Source organism: Chiloscyllium punctatum, chromosome X (genome assembly GCF_047496795.1).
Source record: "Chiloscyllium punctatum isolate Juve2018m chromosome X, sChiPun1.3, whole genome shotgun sequence".
In the NCBI taxonomy this organism is placed as follows: Eukaryota; Metazoa; Chordata; class Chondrichthyes; order Orectolobiformes; family Hemiscylliidae; genus Chiloscyllium; species Chiloscyllium punctatum.
The window spans coordinates 17,331,977-17,347,053 of record NC_092791.1 but is presented as its reverse complement, the minus strand read 5'-3'; the positions used below and the strand labels follow the sequence as shown (position 1 = coordinate 17,347,053).

Here is a 15,077-nt window from a genome sequence, read left to right as displayed (position 1 = left end):
GGAAGAGCTGACAGGATACAGGTCTGCAAGAAACTCAGTATCTACTCTTGATGATAGAACCCCGTACAAATGCTTAAAAAGGCAACTCCAACTCACTTGAAAACAAATGCAGAGGAAGTAATCACTGTAACCAGCAGGGAGAACAAATGGATGTGGATTTGAAATTCCAGAAAATTTAAGTCCTATGTAAGAGGTTTATGTGCAAACTCGAAGCACATGGGATTAGGGGTCATATACTGGCGTGGATTGAGAATTGATTGGCAAACAGGAAGTAGAGGGTAGGAATAAATAGCAGAGTGGAAGGCTGTGGGGTACCACAGGGATCAGTGCTTGGGCCCCAGCTATTCACAACTGTAATCAGCAATTTGCCCAGGAGTGCATTGTTCGTGTTGTCAACAAATTTGGGACTGTGTGGGATTGTGAGTTATGAGGAGGTTGTAACGAGGTTTCAAGATGATTTAGACAAGTTGACTAAGCCAGTGCATAGCAGATGCAGCATAACATGGATAATTGTGAAGTTATCCACTTTGATGAGGAAAACAGAGTGGTAGGGTATTATTTAAATTGTAATAGATTGGGGAATGTTGATGTGCAAAGGGATATGTGTTTCCAACTGGCCATTGAAAACAAGCATGCAGGTGCAGCAAGCAATTAGGAGGCAAATGGTACGTTGGTATTCATCACAAGAGCCAGGAAGTTTTACTGCAGCTGTATGGGCTTTTGTGAGACCACACCTGGAGTGTTGAATGCAGTTTTTGTCTCCTTGCCTTTGAAAAGATTTACAGTACTTACCACAGAGGGAGTGCAGTGAAGGCTCACCATACTGATTCCTGGCATAACATGTTTGTCGTATGATGCAAGATTGAGCCTGTATTCACAGGAGTTTAGAAGAATTAAAGGGGATCTCATTGAAACATAAACAATTGCCAGGAATAGACAGGATGCAGGGATGATGTTTCTCCTGGTTAGGAGGTACAGATCGATGGGTTACAGTCTGGGGATGTGGGTAGGCCATTTCAGACTGAGTTGAGCAGAAATTTCTTCACTTGGAGAGTGATGAACCAGTGGGATTCTCTACCACAGAACATTGTGGAGGCCAAGTCACAGAATATTTTAAAGAAATAATTGGATTTTTAGAGGCCAAAGGCATCAAGGACTATGGGAAAAGAGTGTGAGTATGGCATTGAAGTAGAGTCAGCCATGATCATGTTGAATTGCAGAGTGGATTCAGTGGACTAAATCACCTATTGCTGTTCATGTTTCCTATGTTTCTATGTTTATCAATTGTAATGACAGTTAAAGAGATGAATGGAACACTAATTTGAGATGTACTCCAGTGGGGGACATGAATATCTGGATCTTGCACAGAGTCTAATTGATACAGAGGAGTGAGGTACAGGACCCACACTGGAGGAGCTTAACTCTTTTCCCATTTGCAAAGCTTCAGGTGATGATACCACACTACCTGAACTCATCCCATGTGGGGTGATGAGAGAAATATTTTCCTGAATTTCCAGTGTTTTCTCTGAGCTGTTAGCTTGTAGTTGGATACCATTTCACAGGTGGCAAAAGCTCCCCGATTCCTGGCCCAAGTGAATGTATTGATTACATGGTGATAAGAACCTCCATTTCTATATGGGTACCTCTCATAACCTCAGGGCGTCCCAATGCATTTTATGGCCAATGATATATTTTTGAAGAGTTGTCATTATTGTAATGTGAGAACAAATTGCTGTATGGAGGAGTCCTCTGTTTGGCAATGAGATAATGATATTTTAGTGGTATTGTTTCAGGGACAGATATTGGCCATCGCACCAAGAAAGCCTAAGAAAAACTTTTGCTTTTCTTAAAAAATGTCATGCGATCTTTTACGTCCTTTTTTATTCACTTGTGGGACATTGGAATTGCTGGCTGGCCCAGCATTTATTACCCGTCCCTAGTTGCCCCCTTGAGAAGGTGGGGGTGAGCTGCCATCTTGAATCGCTGCAGTCCATGTGCTGTGGGTTGACCCACAATGCCCTGAGGGAGGGAATTCCAAGATTTTGAAGGAACAGCGATTATATTTCCAAATCAGGATGATGAGTGGCTTGGAGGAGAACTTGCAAGGGATGGTGTTCTCATGGATCTGATGTCCTTGTCCTTCCAGTGGAAATGGTCATGGGTTTCGAAGGTGCTGTCTAAGGAGCCTTGGTGAATTTCTGCAGTGCATCTTGTAGATAGACACATGACAGTAAACACAGGCAACCAAGAGGACTCAGTCAACAGGACATTGCAGGGTTGACATGATTTTTGTTGTCTCTGCCAGGTGCACTGTCCAGTTTGATTTCTTTGTTGAGACTTTGCCATGATTGATATAACTGAGTGTGGCTTGTTGGGCCATTTCAGAGGACTGTTAAGAGTCAACCACATTGCTTTGGGTCTGAAGTTACACACCAGGTGAGGATGGCAGTTTCCTTTGAAGGACATTAGCAAATCAGCTGGGTTTTTCCGGTGACAATGGTTTCATGGACATTAGTAGATCCTTAAAAAAATTGAATTCAAATTCCACTGTCTGCCATGGTGGGATTCAAGCCCAGAACATTAGCTGAGCTCCTGGGTTACTGGTACAGCGATAGTAGGTTATTGTCTCCCCTTGTGAGAATGAGAAGACTTAGTTTCACATCTCAGCTGAAAGGCAGCTAAGGCTAAATACTAGCAGTCAATAACTGATAGACCTTTAGACTGTAATGGGCATTACCCTCTCCTGCTATCCTCTCCATTCACGTTTGCTTTCTTACAGAAAATCTATGCCCAGCACCAAAAAAATAGGAATTGCTGGAAAAAGGTCTGACAGCATCTGTGGAGAGAAATCAAAGTTAATGTTTCGGGTCCAGTGACTTTTTCTCAGAACTGTGTTTTTTGCCATGATCAGAGCCACAATCCTCCCCTATGTCCCCCCTCCATCAGTCTAACTTCAATAAAACAATGGCTTGAAAGAGCTGTCCAAAGGTCTTTAATTAAAATGGTGCCCGTGTTAAATAGAATGATTGAACAAGGATAATTTCCCTTTAAGAGTCGAGGTTCGTTTCCTAGGAGTGACGGGTGGCGCCGTTGCAGAACCAGAATAAGGAAGTGAGTGCGAAGCAGTGAGTCAATTGCTTGAACGAAACCAGTCGGAGCTTGGAGAAACTGGGAATCGACAGCCTACACTGCATTCAGCATGAGTAAAAAAGGTAAAGCTGGGCTTTTGTCCGTGTTAAAACCGAGGAGAGTCTGGTGATTTACAGCGATTTTGTGAATCCTAGCCGAAGTGCGACTGTTTGACTTGGGGGCAGCGGTGAGAGTGGTCGCCCAATCTAACAGGGACCATTAGCCAGGCTTCAGTTTCGATTTTCTCATGAGTAAATATCGAAGCAAGAGACCAGCCCAGATTTATACAAGAACTCTGCGAATTGTTTCTAATTTATTATTGAAACTAGTAACAATTGATAGGAATATTATTACATATTTTCTCAACCTTGAGGAAAATTTGTGTTTATCTCCTTTTGCCCGTTGGAGACGTATATCTCCCTCTGTTGTTCGGGTTAGGCCATCACAGCCATGTTAATGTCCACACGCACCCAGTTGTTATTGGATACATGGCCATGACTGCGTTGGGAGCCCGACCTTTTTGCTCTGAATTCTGTGCAGCTTTCAACAAACAGTGAACCGCGCCATTCATGGCAACGCAGATGCTCACTGGGGTGGACCGTTTAAAAGCTTGATAATGTATCAAAGCAGCATTAGCTCGGTGTCAACACTTGGCGCAGTGTTTGTGACGCTTCAAAGCACTATGATAAATAAAAGTTGTTGACTGATAATTGTGATTTTGATAAAATGTCAGATTGACAAGCCAGGTGGTGCTCAAGGTTTTGCTCAGTGCATCTTGTCCTGACTGGGAATGTCCTCTCTCTACGCTTTTTAGACTGGTTTAAAATGAAGCTAATTAATCTCAGAAAATGTGTTGTTTATAATATTGAGATTTCACTGCCTGAAACTTTGTGTGTGTCCCTTGTGGATAACCACTCTGCCTGCTGCTGATGTTTTTAAGAAAAACAATCTTATTATCTATAGCAAGTAGAGGCATCTGTCATTATAGTGTGATTTACGATAACCTAAATCTGTAAGTGAAGTCTTGAGTACTGTCGCTTCATTCTACTTGACGGTTTTTACAGTTTGAAATGGAGAACAGTTTCTGGATAATGTCTACCACAATTCTGCACCATTGGATCTGATTTATGCCCTGGATTCCTCAAGCAATTGTTTCATGTTTAAGATTATTAAACTCTGAAAGGTGAAAGTTGGATTTATTTCCCCATCTTAGTTGCTTTTTAGGAACAGGAGTTTCATTCAATTCACTGAGCCTGCCCTACCATGTAATACAATCAAACATTTCAAAGTGTTTTTACCCACCTTACTCTCAGAATCATTTACATCTTTGGTAATCAGAAATCAATCTTTCCCTTTTAACCATACTCTAAGATAGAGCTTCCATGGGTCTTTGGCAGAGAATTCTAAGGATTCACAACCCTCTGAATAATAAAATTTCTCTGTGTTTCAGACCTATGTAGTATCCCCATTATTTTTAAACTGTGCTCCCTGGTTTTAGACCTGGTTCCATCATTTAAAAGATTGCTGATTGAACACTTCAATGCCTTTTACTTCTACTACCCCCATAAACACAAACACAAATCTATTAAACCTCTACTTTAAATATGCTTGAGGACTGAGCTTCCACAGCCTGCTGGGATAGAAAATTCTAACATTTCGCAACCCTCTGACTGAACACATTGTCCCCATCTTGGTCCTAAATGGCATCCCTTTTTTTTTAAGTTGTTCTCCCTGTTTCTGGATTCACCAATCTGATAAAATGTCTTGCTTTCACCTACTCTGTTTATTCTTTAAGTATTTTGTAAGTTTCAATGAGGTAATCCCTCATTCTTCAAAACACTAGAGAATACAGGCTCAGTTTGCCCAATCTTCCTTCAGATGACAGTCCTGCCTTCACAGGAACTAGTCTAGTGAGCCTTCATTCCACTCCCTATGAGGCAATAATATCTTTCCTGAGATGAGACCAAAACTGCACGCACTACTCCAGGTGCAGTCTTAACCAAGCTCCTATACAATTTAAGCAAGACTTCACTACTCCTGTATTACAAATCTTCTTGCGATAAAGCCAAACATTCTAATGGCCTTCCTAAAAGCTTACTGAATTTTCATGATGTGACGTCTTGACAAGGAAACCTTGTCACTTTTTGTACACTTACACTTTCCAACCTCTTACCATTTAAGAAATACTCTGCACATCTGTACTTCCTACCAAAGTGGATAACCTCACATTTTTCCACATTTTATTCCATTCTTGCCCATTCAAAACAGTTGTGGCAGTACACACTGCAGTTTTGACTGCTTTGTCATGGATGGTATCCAATGTCTTGAATGTTGATTAATGCTAATGCCATTGAACATCAAAGGGGGATGATTAGATTCCATTTTGTTTGAGGTAACCATCCCCTGACACTTGTGTGGCATAAATGTTATTTGCCACGACTGACTATTATCCAAGTATACATGTAGGCATGGATTATTTCAGTGGTGAAATAACTGAGCTTGTCAGTGAACTTAAAAGCTGTCAGAAAGGTCCAGTGACCTCTGTGGCATGGAATTCACTTTTCCTGACTTCACTTTGGATCTAGTACCAAGGAAATGGGATTTTCATCTAATGATAAATGTCAAACCAAGATAAGCAAACAATCACATTGAAGTATTCTCACCAGACTGCAAAAAAGGAAGTAAGAATCACTTAATTCCTTCACTGTTTTATTTCGACCAGTAAAACTAAGTTTATGTTTTTTGGGGGGAGCCCATTTTAAAATGTGAAATTTCCAGCATAAGTTTGGAGAAATTTAACATTCCATAATTTAAAAAAAATGTTCACAGGACCAGAGAGTCTAATGAAAAGTAATTATGAAGGCAGTCTGCCATTAAAAGCCTAATCACAGTTCATGGGGAAGTTCATATCTGTTCAACAATTTCTACTTGATCTGTACTCTGGGAAGACTTCAGTGCATCCAATGGAAAAGTGAAGATTCTCCTGACAGCGTCTTCTGGTTTTCTACATTTTGCAATGAGTGCACATGTTCCAGATGTTAGTGGCAGTTTCAGATGAGTAATTACAGCAAAAGCTGACAGTTTACCCCTTTTTATTATTGTCACAAAATTCAGACACTAAGTATATAATTGTCATCAACAGCAAACAGGAAAGGTTATTAGAGTCACACAGCACGGAAACAGGCCCTTTGGCCCATCTTGTCCACGCTGACCAAGTTTCGTAAGTTGAACTAATCTCATTTGCCTGTGTCCATATCCTTCTAAACCTTTCCTTTTCATGCACCTGTCCAAATGTCTTTTAAATGTTAATTGTGCTCTCCTCCACCACCTCCTCTGGCAGTTCGTTCCATACATGCACCACCCTCTGTGTGAAAAAGTTGCCCCTCAGGTCCCTTTTAAATCTTTCCCCTCTCACTTTAAATGTATGTTGCCTAGTTTAGTATCCCCCCGCCCTTGGGGGAAAAGATCTTGGCTATTCATCTTATCTATGCCCCTCATGATTTTATAAACCTCTATAAGTCACCCCCACAGCTTCTTATGCTCCAGTGAGAAAAAGTCCCAGCCTTTCCTTTATAACCCAAACCCTCCAGTCTTGGCAGCATCCTTGTAAATCTTTTTTTCTTGCACCGATCCAATTTAATTGCCTCCTTCCTAACGCCGGACAACCAGAATTGTACACAGTACTCCAAATGTGGCCTTAACAATATCTTGTACAACTGTGACATGATATCCCAATTCCTGTACTCAGTGCTCTGACTGAAGGCAAGCGTGCCAAATGGCTTTACCAACCTGACCACCTGTGACACCACTCTCAAGGAACTATGTACCTGAACCCTTAGGTCTCTGTTTGACAACACTCGCCAGGGTCTCACCATTAAGTATATAAATTCAGCCTTGGTTTGTCTTAGCAAAATGCAACATCTTGCATTTATCTAAATTAAACACCATCTGCCACTCCTTGAACCTTTGGGCCAGTTGGGAGAGGCTCTGTTGTATTCTTAGGTACCTTTCTTCACTATCCACTCTACCACCAATTTTGGTGTCATCACCTTGCCTCCTATATTTTTATCCAAATTGTTTATATAAATGACGAAGAACAGTGGACCCACCACCGATCCTTGCAGCACATCGGTGGTCACAGGACTCCATTTTGAACAACAACACTGGACCAGCATTCCTCTGTTTCCTACCATCAAGTCAATTTTGTATCCAGTTGGCTACTCTTCCTTGATCCCATGTGATCTTACTTTACCATTGAGTCTACCATGTAGAACCTTGTTAAAGTTCATGTAGTCAACTTTTACTGCTCTGACTTCATCTGTCTTCTTAGTCACCTCTTCAAAAAAACTCAGTTTTTAAATCGAAAGACTCGGGCAACTGGTTGTGCGGAGTTTGCACCTTCTATCCCCGTCTGTGTGGGTTTCCTCTGGGTACTCTAGTTTCCTCCCACAATCCAAAGATGTGCAGGTCAGGTGAATTGGTCATGTTAAATTGCCCATAGTGTTAGGTGCATTAGTCAGAGGGAAATGGGTCTGGGTGGGTTACTCTTTGGAGGGCTGGTATGGACTTGTTGGGCCAACTGGCCTGTTTCCGGACAGTAGGCAATCTAATCTAATCTAAAATTCTTTCATGGGATGAAGACATCACTGGCTGGGACAGCATTTGTTGCCTGTCCCTAATTACCCCAGTGGACAGTTAGAGTCAATCACATTTCTGTGGATCTGAAGTCACATATAGGCCAGACCAGGTAAGCTTGGCAATTTCCTTCTCTAAAGGACATTAGTTGACTAGATGGGTTTTTCCAACAGTTGACAATGGATTCATGAACATCATTAGCTGTTAATTTAAGATTTTTATTGAATTCAAATTCCACCATCTGACATGGCAGGATTCAAACCCAGGTCCCCAGAATATTACTTGGGTGTCTAGATTAAGAGTCCAGCAGGAATAGCATTAGACCATTGCCTTCCTGTCAGTCAAGTTTGTGAGACACTATTTTCAAAGCACAAAGCTATGCTGATTATCTCTTTCCAAATGCACGTAGACCCTGTCTGAATCCCCTCCAACAACTTACCCACTATGATGTCAGACTCGCCAATCTATAGTTCCTTTTGCAGACTTTTAAAAATAGTCACACAACATTAGACCCCTTACACTTTTCTGCCACCTCACTCAAAGCTATTGATGATGTGAATATTTCAGCAAGAGGCCCAGCAATTTCTTCTCGAGCTTCCCACAATGTCCTGCGATATACTTGATCAGGACCCAGAGATTTATCCACCTTTTTATTCATTTTCAAACCTCTAGCACCTTCTCTTCTGTAATGAAAAGATTTTCTTGAAAAGAGTCTACAAGATTTATTACTGGAGTTCCTTCACTTCCATAAATATTGACACACAATATTCATTTAGGTTCTCACCTATCTCCTGTGATTCCACACATAGATGGCCTCGTTGATTGATTTTTTTTTAAGGGGCCCTGTTAACTCCCTCGTTACTCTTGCCCCTAATATACTTGTAGAATCTCTTTAGATAGTTTTGGCAGATAAGATTAATATCCCCTTTTTTTTCCATCCTGATTTCCACCTTAGGTGTACTCTTACACCCACTATACTCCTTCAGGGATTCTCTTGATCCCAGCTGATTATATCTATTGTGCACCTCGTTTTTCTTGACTACAGCTTCAATATCTCCAGTTATCCAGTTTTCTCTACTCCTGCCACTTGCCCTTCACACTAACAGGAACATTCATGCTTAAACGTGAACAGAAATTGCTGGAAAAACCCAGCAGGTCTGGCAGCATCCGGAGAGAAAACAGAGTTAATGTTCAGATTCAGTGACCCTTCTCCAGAAGTTTACTGCTGAAGTAACAGAAGATATTTGAGCCTGCTGGGCCACTTTGAGTCATGGCTGCAGTGTTACACTTTGGCCCAAATGGATTGGCTTTGGCTTTCAACAATCACGATTGTCTTCCTTTGTGCTAGATATGAGCTCGCTGAGAATTTTCTCCTGATTTCCATTGACTTCAATATTAGTTGTCAAGATTTGAGTAGGAAAAGCACAGCAGGTCATGCAGCATCTGAGGAGCAGGAAAATTAACGTTTCAGGCAAAAGCCCTTCATCAGGCATGTTAGTTGGGCTGCTTGGTGCCATAGGCAGCCAAATGCTGTCTTGATATCCGGGGCAATCACTTTCACGTTACGCCTAGGATTCTAGTCTTCTGCCCATGTTTTGTGACAAGACTAATGAGGTCTGGAATTGAGTGGCCCTGTTGGCATACAAACTGAGCATCGATGTACATGACAGTGCTCCTTCGATGACTTTAATTATTTGGAGTAGGCTACTAAAGTTCTAATTGGCTGAGTTGGATTTATCCTGCTTTTGGTGGGTAAGTATCTAGGCAACTTCTCGTGCTGTGTTCAACCATTAGCCTCTGGGAAGTTTTAAACATTTTTTTTCCCCTGATTGCTAAATATGTCAGCTACTCTTATTCAAGCCTATACTTTTGGTGTAGCGAGCCACTGAACAGTGGGATGTATGTTTGTATGTATGTTTAACCACTGAATTCCTGATCTTGGCTGTGGCATCAGATGACTGGAGATCACCACCTATTTCCCAAAAGTGAAAGAAGGCCACTATGCCGTATTATAGCAGTGTCTCTCTGCAGTCAAATTCACAACAATTTGGAACCAGTCTTGTGCCATAACACCTACAGAACTTGTAATCCGAAGGGAAGTGAAGAGTTTGCAATGCTGAGCTTTTCCAAAATACTGAGTTGGAGTAAAAGATGATGCTTCTTGATTTTTAAACATTGAAAACACAGCAAGAAAGTGAGAACCATGTTTATGGTATTATGGGCACAAGTCAAGAGAGACTGAAGAGTTCTGAAAGTAAAGATGGCCTTTCATATAGTGAGTCTTTTCTGCATTTGATGAGTAAGGTGCTAGAAGAAGTTGTTTAAATATGACTGCAGTGTTTAGGGTCTTGATAAGCCATTGGTTTAAGAGACCTTGATAAGAGAGAGAATTTCTGGTATAAAAGGGAGATGGATTATTTTGAAGGAGGCTTTAGGAATAGAGGGAATATAGGTGCATTGCATTTGCAGGCAGTCTGTCTTTTTAGGTTTGTGACCTAGGATTCAATCCAAACTAAATGGAAAAATATGAAATGTTGGTTTTTAGACTGGCTGTGAAGCTTGCTGTGTGAAACAAGGCATGTGTTATTTCATTTCGGAGCACAAATGCCACCTCCTTCTCCTTATTGCTGTTATTTGATTCTAAATAGACCAACGCCACTCAGGTTCTGTGAGAATTCGACTCATCATACTGGGAGCAGCAAGTGCTCTTTTAATACTCTGATTTTCTTTGTGTTCTATGTATAGCAAAATGCTACACCGGTTATTTATTTAATTGAATTAGTTTTATGGTGCGTTAAAGATCTTCATCCACTGATGCAAAGGAGAGGAAGCTTTGCTCTGCGTGTTCCTTCATGCTCTACCTTATCTGGGAATGTTGCATACGGCTCAAAATGGTATACAGCATTTTACTTCAGAAAGTGATCCATTTTGTGTGCGGCACCAAACAGTGAGTATATCGCTTCCATCTAGTGGCCACAGCTTGTAATTGACTTCCCAGTGTTAAGCCCACACATTCAGGACATCAAAAATCCAGATAAACGTCAAGGACAGCAGAGGAAGAGACTTGCAATGTTAAAGAGTCAACAAGAAAAAACGAAGGGGTTTTTTTTAATGTAAGAAGCAATAGAATATGTTTTATTTCCAGTAATGTCAATGTCAATAAATTTTGAAGAAAATTTAAGTATTCTGGCATAAAAGCAATTTTCAATAAAATTTGTATCTGGTTTACCTTTTAACCAGTGCTATTTCCCATAGCATTGTGGTGGGATGATTTCCGAAAACAGTTTTGGTATTTTAGAACTTGTTTCTGGTGTTGGTGATTTGTATTGTTTAAACAAACTTCAAGTGGCTGTTGGCTCTATTGGTCCTATGTGACTAAGATGTGGAGGTGCCGGGTTGGACTGAGGTAGACAAAATCAGAGTTCACACACCAGCTCATAGCTCAAGAGGTTTCTTTGAAATCACAAGCTCTCTGACTGCTGCTGCTTCACCTGACGAAGGAGCAGTGCTCCAAAAGCATGTAATTTCAAATAAAGCTATGAAATGATATCATGTGACAGGTATGTTTGACTGTGGTAAATTCCTCCCCCCAGTCTCCTTGAGCTGTCTGCAACCTTTGACGCAGTGACCACACCATCCTCCTCCAGCCCCTTTCCACTGTCATCCAGCTGGAGGGTGGGGTGAAGGTGAGAGTGGAGTGAGGAGACTGCGCTCATCTGTTTCCATTCTTATTCTCATAACCAGAGAATCACTCAGTGTCACTCAGTGTCTTCTCTTCCTGCTCCTGTTCCCTCACACTGGTCTCCCACACTTTGGAGCTCTTCCAAAACTTTACTCCTCGTGTCTTAATTGAAAGGAAGTTTCATTCCACTAATCAGCCCTGTGCTCGCTGACTTTCATTGCCTCCCAGTCAGGTAACATCTTGATTTTAAATCTTTCAGCTCTTCTTTTCGAGTCCCTCAGTGGTCTTAGTACTCCATATCTCTGTAATCTCCTCCAACCCCATACAGCTTCCAGGTAGGTATACTGTAATCCTCCACTACATTGATGACTGCATTGCCGCCACCTCGTGCTCCCGCAAGGAGGTTGAGCAATTCCTCAACTTCACCAGCACATTCCACCCTGACCTTAAATTTACCTGGACCATCTCTGACACCTCGCACCCCTTCCTGGACCTCTCCATCTCCATTAGTGACGACCGACTTGACACTGACATTTTTTACAAACCCACCGACTCCCATAGCTACCTGGATTACACCTCTTCCCACCCTATCTCTTGCAAAAATGCCATCCCGTATTCCCAATTTCTCCGCCTCCGCCATATCTGCTCCCAGGAGGACCAGTTCCACCATAGAACACACCAGATGGCCTCCTTCTTTAGAGACCGCAATTTTCCTTCCCACGTGGTTAAAGATGCCCTCCAACGCATCTCGTCCACATCCCGCACCTCCGCCCTCAGACCCCACCCCTCCAACCGTAACAAGGACAGAACGCCCCTGGTGCTCACGTTCCACCCTACAAACCTTCACATAAACCAAATCATCCGCCGACATTTCCGCCACCTCCAAAAAGACCTCACCACCAGGGATATATTTCCCTCCCCACCCCTTTCCGCCTTCCGCAAAGACCGTTCCCTCCGTGACTACCTGGTCAGGTCCACACCACCCTCCCATTTTGGCACTTTCCCCTGCCACCGCAGGAACTGTAAAACCTGTGCCCACACCACCTCCCTCACCTCTCTCCAAGGCCCTAAAGGAGCCTTCCACATCCATCAAACTTTTACCTGCACATCCACTAATATCATTTATTGTATCCGTTGCTCCCGATGTGGTCTCCTCTACATTGGGGAGACTGGGCGCCTCCTAGCAGAGCGCTTTAGGGAACATCTCCGAGACACTCGCACCAATCAACCAAACCGCCCCGTGGCCCAACATTTCAACTCCCCCTCCCACTCTGCCGAGGACATGGAGGTCCTGGGCCTCCTTCACCGCCGCTCCCTCACCACCAGACGCCTGGAGGAAGAACGCCTCATCTTCCGCCTCGGAACACTTCAACCCCAGGGCATCAATGTGGACTTCAACAGCTTCCTCATTTTCCCCTTCCCCCAGCTCAGTAACTGTCCCCATGACTTGTCCGGACTTGTCCGACCTGCCTATCTCCTTTTCCACCTATCCACTCCACCCTCTTCTCCTTGACCTATCACCTTCATCCCCTCCCCCACTCACCCATTGTACTCTTTGCTACTCTCTCCCCACCCCCACCCTCCTGTAGCTTATCTCTCCACGCTTCAGGCTCACTGCCTTTATTCCTGATGAAGGGCTTTTGCCCGAAACGTCGATTTTGCTGCTCGTTGGATGCTGTCTGAACTGCTGTGCTCTTCCAGCACCACTAATCCAGTATACTGTAATTCTGGCCTCTTGTGCATTCCTACTTACAATTGTTCTACCTTGCTTTCCTCCTTTTGAGACCTATTTCTTACTACCTACCTCATTGACCAAGCTTTTAGTCATCTGACAGAATAGCTTGTGACTTGGTATCTTGTTTGTTTGTGTAGTGCTCCTGTGAACCTCCTTGGGACATTTTTAATTTTGTATTAAAAGCACTATATAAATATATGGTTGTTGTATTGCAATAGAGTCATGCTGTAGGAGAGTGTATGTTTACTGAAGGGTTGCTCCCAGTGGAAGACATGTGATGGAAAGTAACTGGTACACAAGCTCAGCAGAAAAAGGCTGTTTTGAATTTTGAACCGAGTGCTTTTAAATGAATATCCACCCTTCAGGCAGTTGATTCCAGACATGAATATGTGATTTCATGAACAGAATTTTTCTTATGTTATCAATGAAATGTTAGTGTTCTGAGATGCTTTGAAAGCACTAGTGAGAAATTTTGTTAGTTTACAAAAACCTAGTAAAATGTGTCAATCTTACTCTGTTGTAAATTTACATGATAAACGTGATTCATAGCTTGTCTGTTAGTGTTTGCCTCGCCATTGGAAAACATGAATACTGTACAAGACTGATGTACAGTGTTTAGAGGATGTTTGAGTGCTGCTAGGAGGTGTGTAGTAAAACTATCACCTGGGCTTGACAAGTGGTGAATACTGGAGGGCAGTGGTACAGCAAATCTGTTCCACGCATTGAGTTCTGGACTAAAATGGCAGGATTTTGTTGGAGTAATGATAGTGAAAGTACCAGTGGTCATCATCATTGAAGCTGACAGGAACTCTGGCAACTGTAACCGTGGAAGTTGCTGTCAGTGATTTAATGCATTTTCTCCAGGTTTGCAGCTGACACAGATGGTAAATCATAGAATTGTACAGTACTAAATGCCATCAAGTCTGCACTGACTCAAAGCAATTCTACATCTACTCTGCTCCCATTACCCTGTACTAGGCCCATAGCTTTGAATGTTATACAGTTTCAAATGCTCATCCACATACCTTTTTTCTTTTTAAAGGTTGAGGTTGCCCACCTATACTGTTCCCCTAGGTATCGTATTCCAGACTCCTGTCAGCCTCCAGGTGAAAAAATGTTTTCTCAAATACCCTCAACCTCCTGCCTCTCACCTTTTTAAAATTTATGCCCCTTTGTTACTGACCCTTCAACTAAGGGGAACAGCTTCTTTCTATTCACCTCTCCATGCCCTTCAATCTTACACCTCTCTATAAGGTTCCTTCTCCTTTCATAGACTCATACAGGGTGAAAACAGACCCTTCAGTCCAACTTGTCCATGCTAACCAGATTTTCCAAACTAAATTCGTCCCATTTGCCTTTGTTTGGCCATATCCCTGTCAACCTTTCCTGTCCAAATGTCTTTTAAAAATTAGAACTGTTACCTGCATTTACCACTTCCTCTGGCAGTTCATTCCACATACGAACCACCCTCTGTGGAAAAAGCTGCCCCAGGTCCCTTTTTAAATCTTTTTCCTCTTGCCTTAAATCTGTACCCTCTAGTTTTGGACTCCCCTACCCAAGGGAAAAATCATTGCTATTCACCTTATATTCACCCTTGTGATTTTATAAACCTTTTTATAAGGTCACTCCTCAACCTCCTATACTCCAGTGAAAAATGTTCCAGCCTCCCCCTTACAACTCAAACCCTCCAGTCCCAGTAACATCCTGGTAAATCTTTTTTTTTTAATTTTTGCACCCTTCCCAATTTAATAATATCCTTTTTGTACAGCAGGGCAACTAGGATTGTACGCAGTACTCCAAAAGTGGCCTCACCAACTTCCTGTACAGCTGCAACATGACTCCGTTGCTTTTTAGAGTTTGCTTGAATAAAACTGAATGAAAACTTCCATTTTTAGG

General features: G+C 42.3%; 1 protein-coding gene across 2 annotated transcripts in view; it reads left to right on the top strand.

The window, feature by feature from the left end:
• The window catches only part of dazap2 (DAZ associated protein 2), a 71,752-nt gene that overhangs the window by 33,672 nt on the left and 23,003 nt on the right, over positions 1 to 15,077 (top strand). The window contains exon 1 of one of the 2 annotated variants that reach the window (XM_072567309.1): positions 3,063 to 3,212. The exons of the other annotated variant lie outside the window; for it this stretch is intronic. Within the exon in view, the coding sequence (XP_072423410.1) occupies positions 3,200 to 3,212 (13 nt within the window). The 5' untranslated portion in view covers positions 3,063 to 3,199. Of the gene's footprint in view, positions 1 to 3,062; positions 3,213 to 15,077 lie in introns of those variants that run through there. 2 annotated transcript variants of the gene reach the window in all.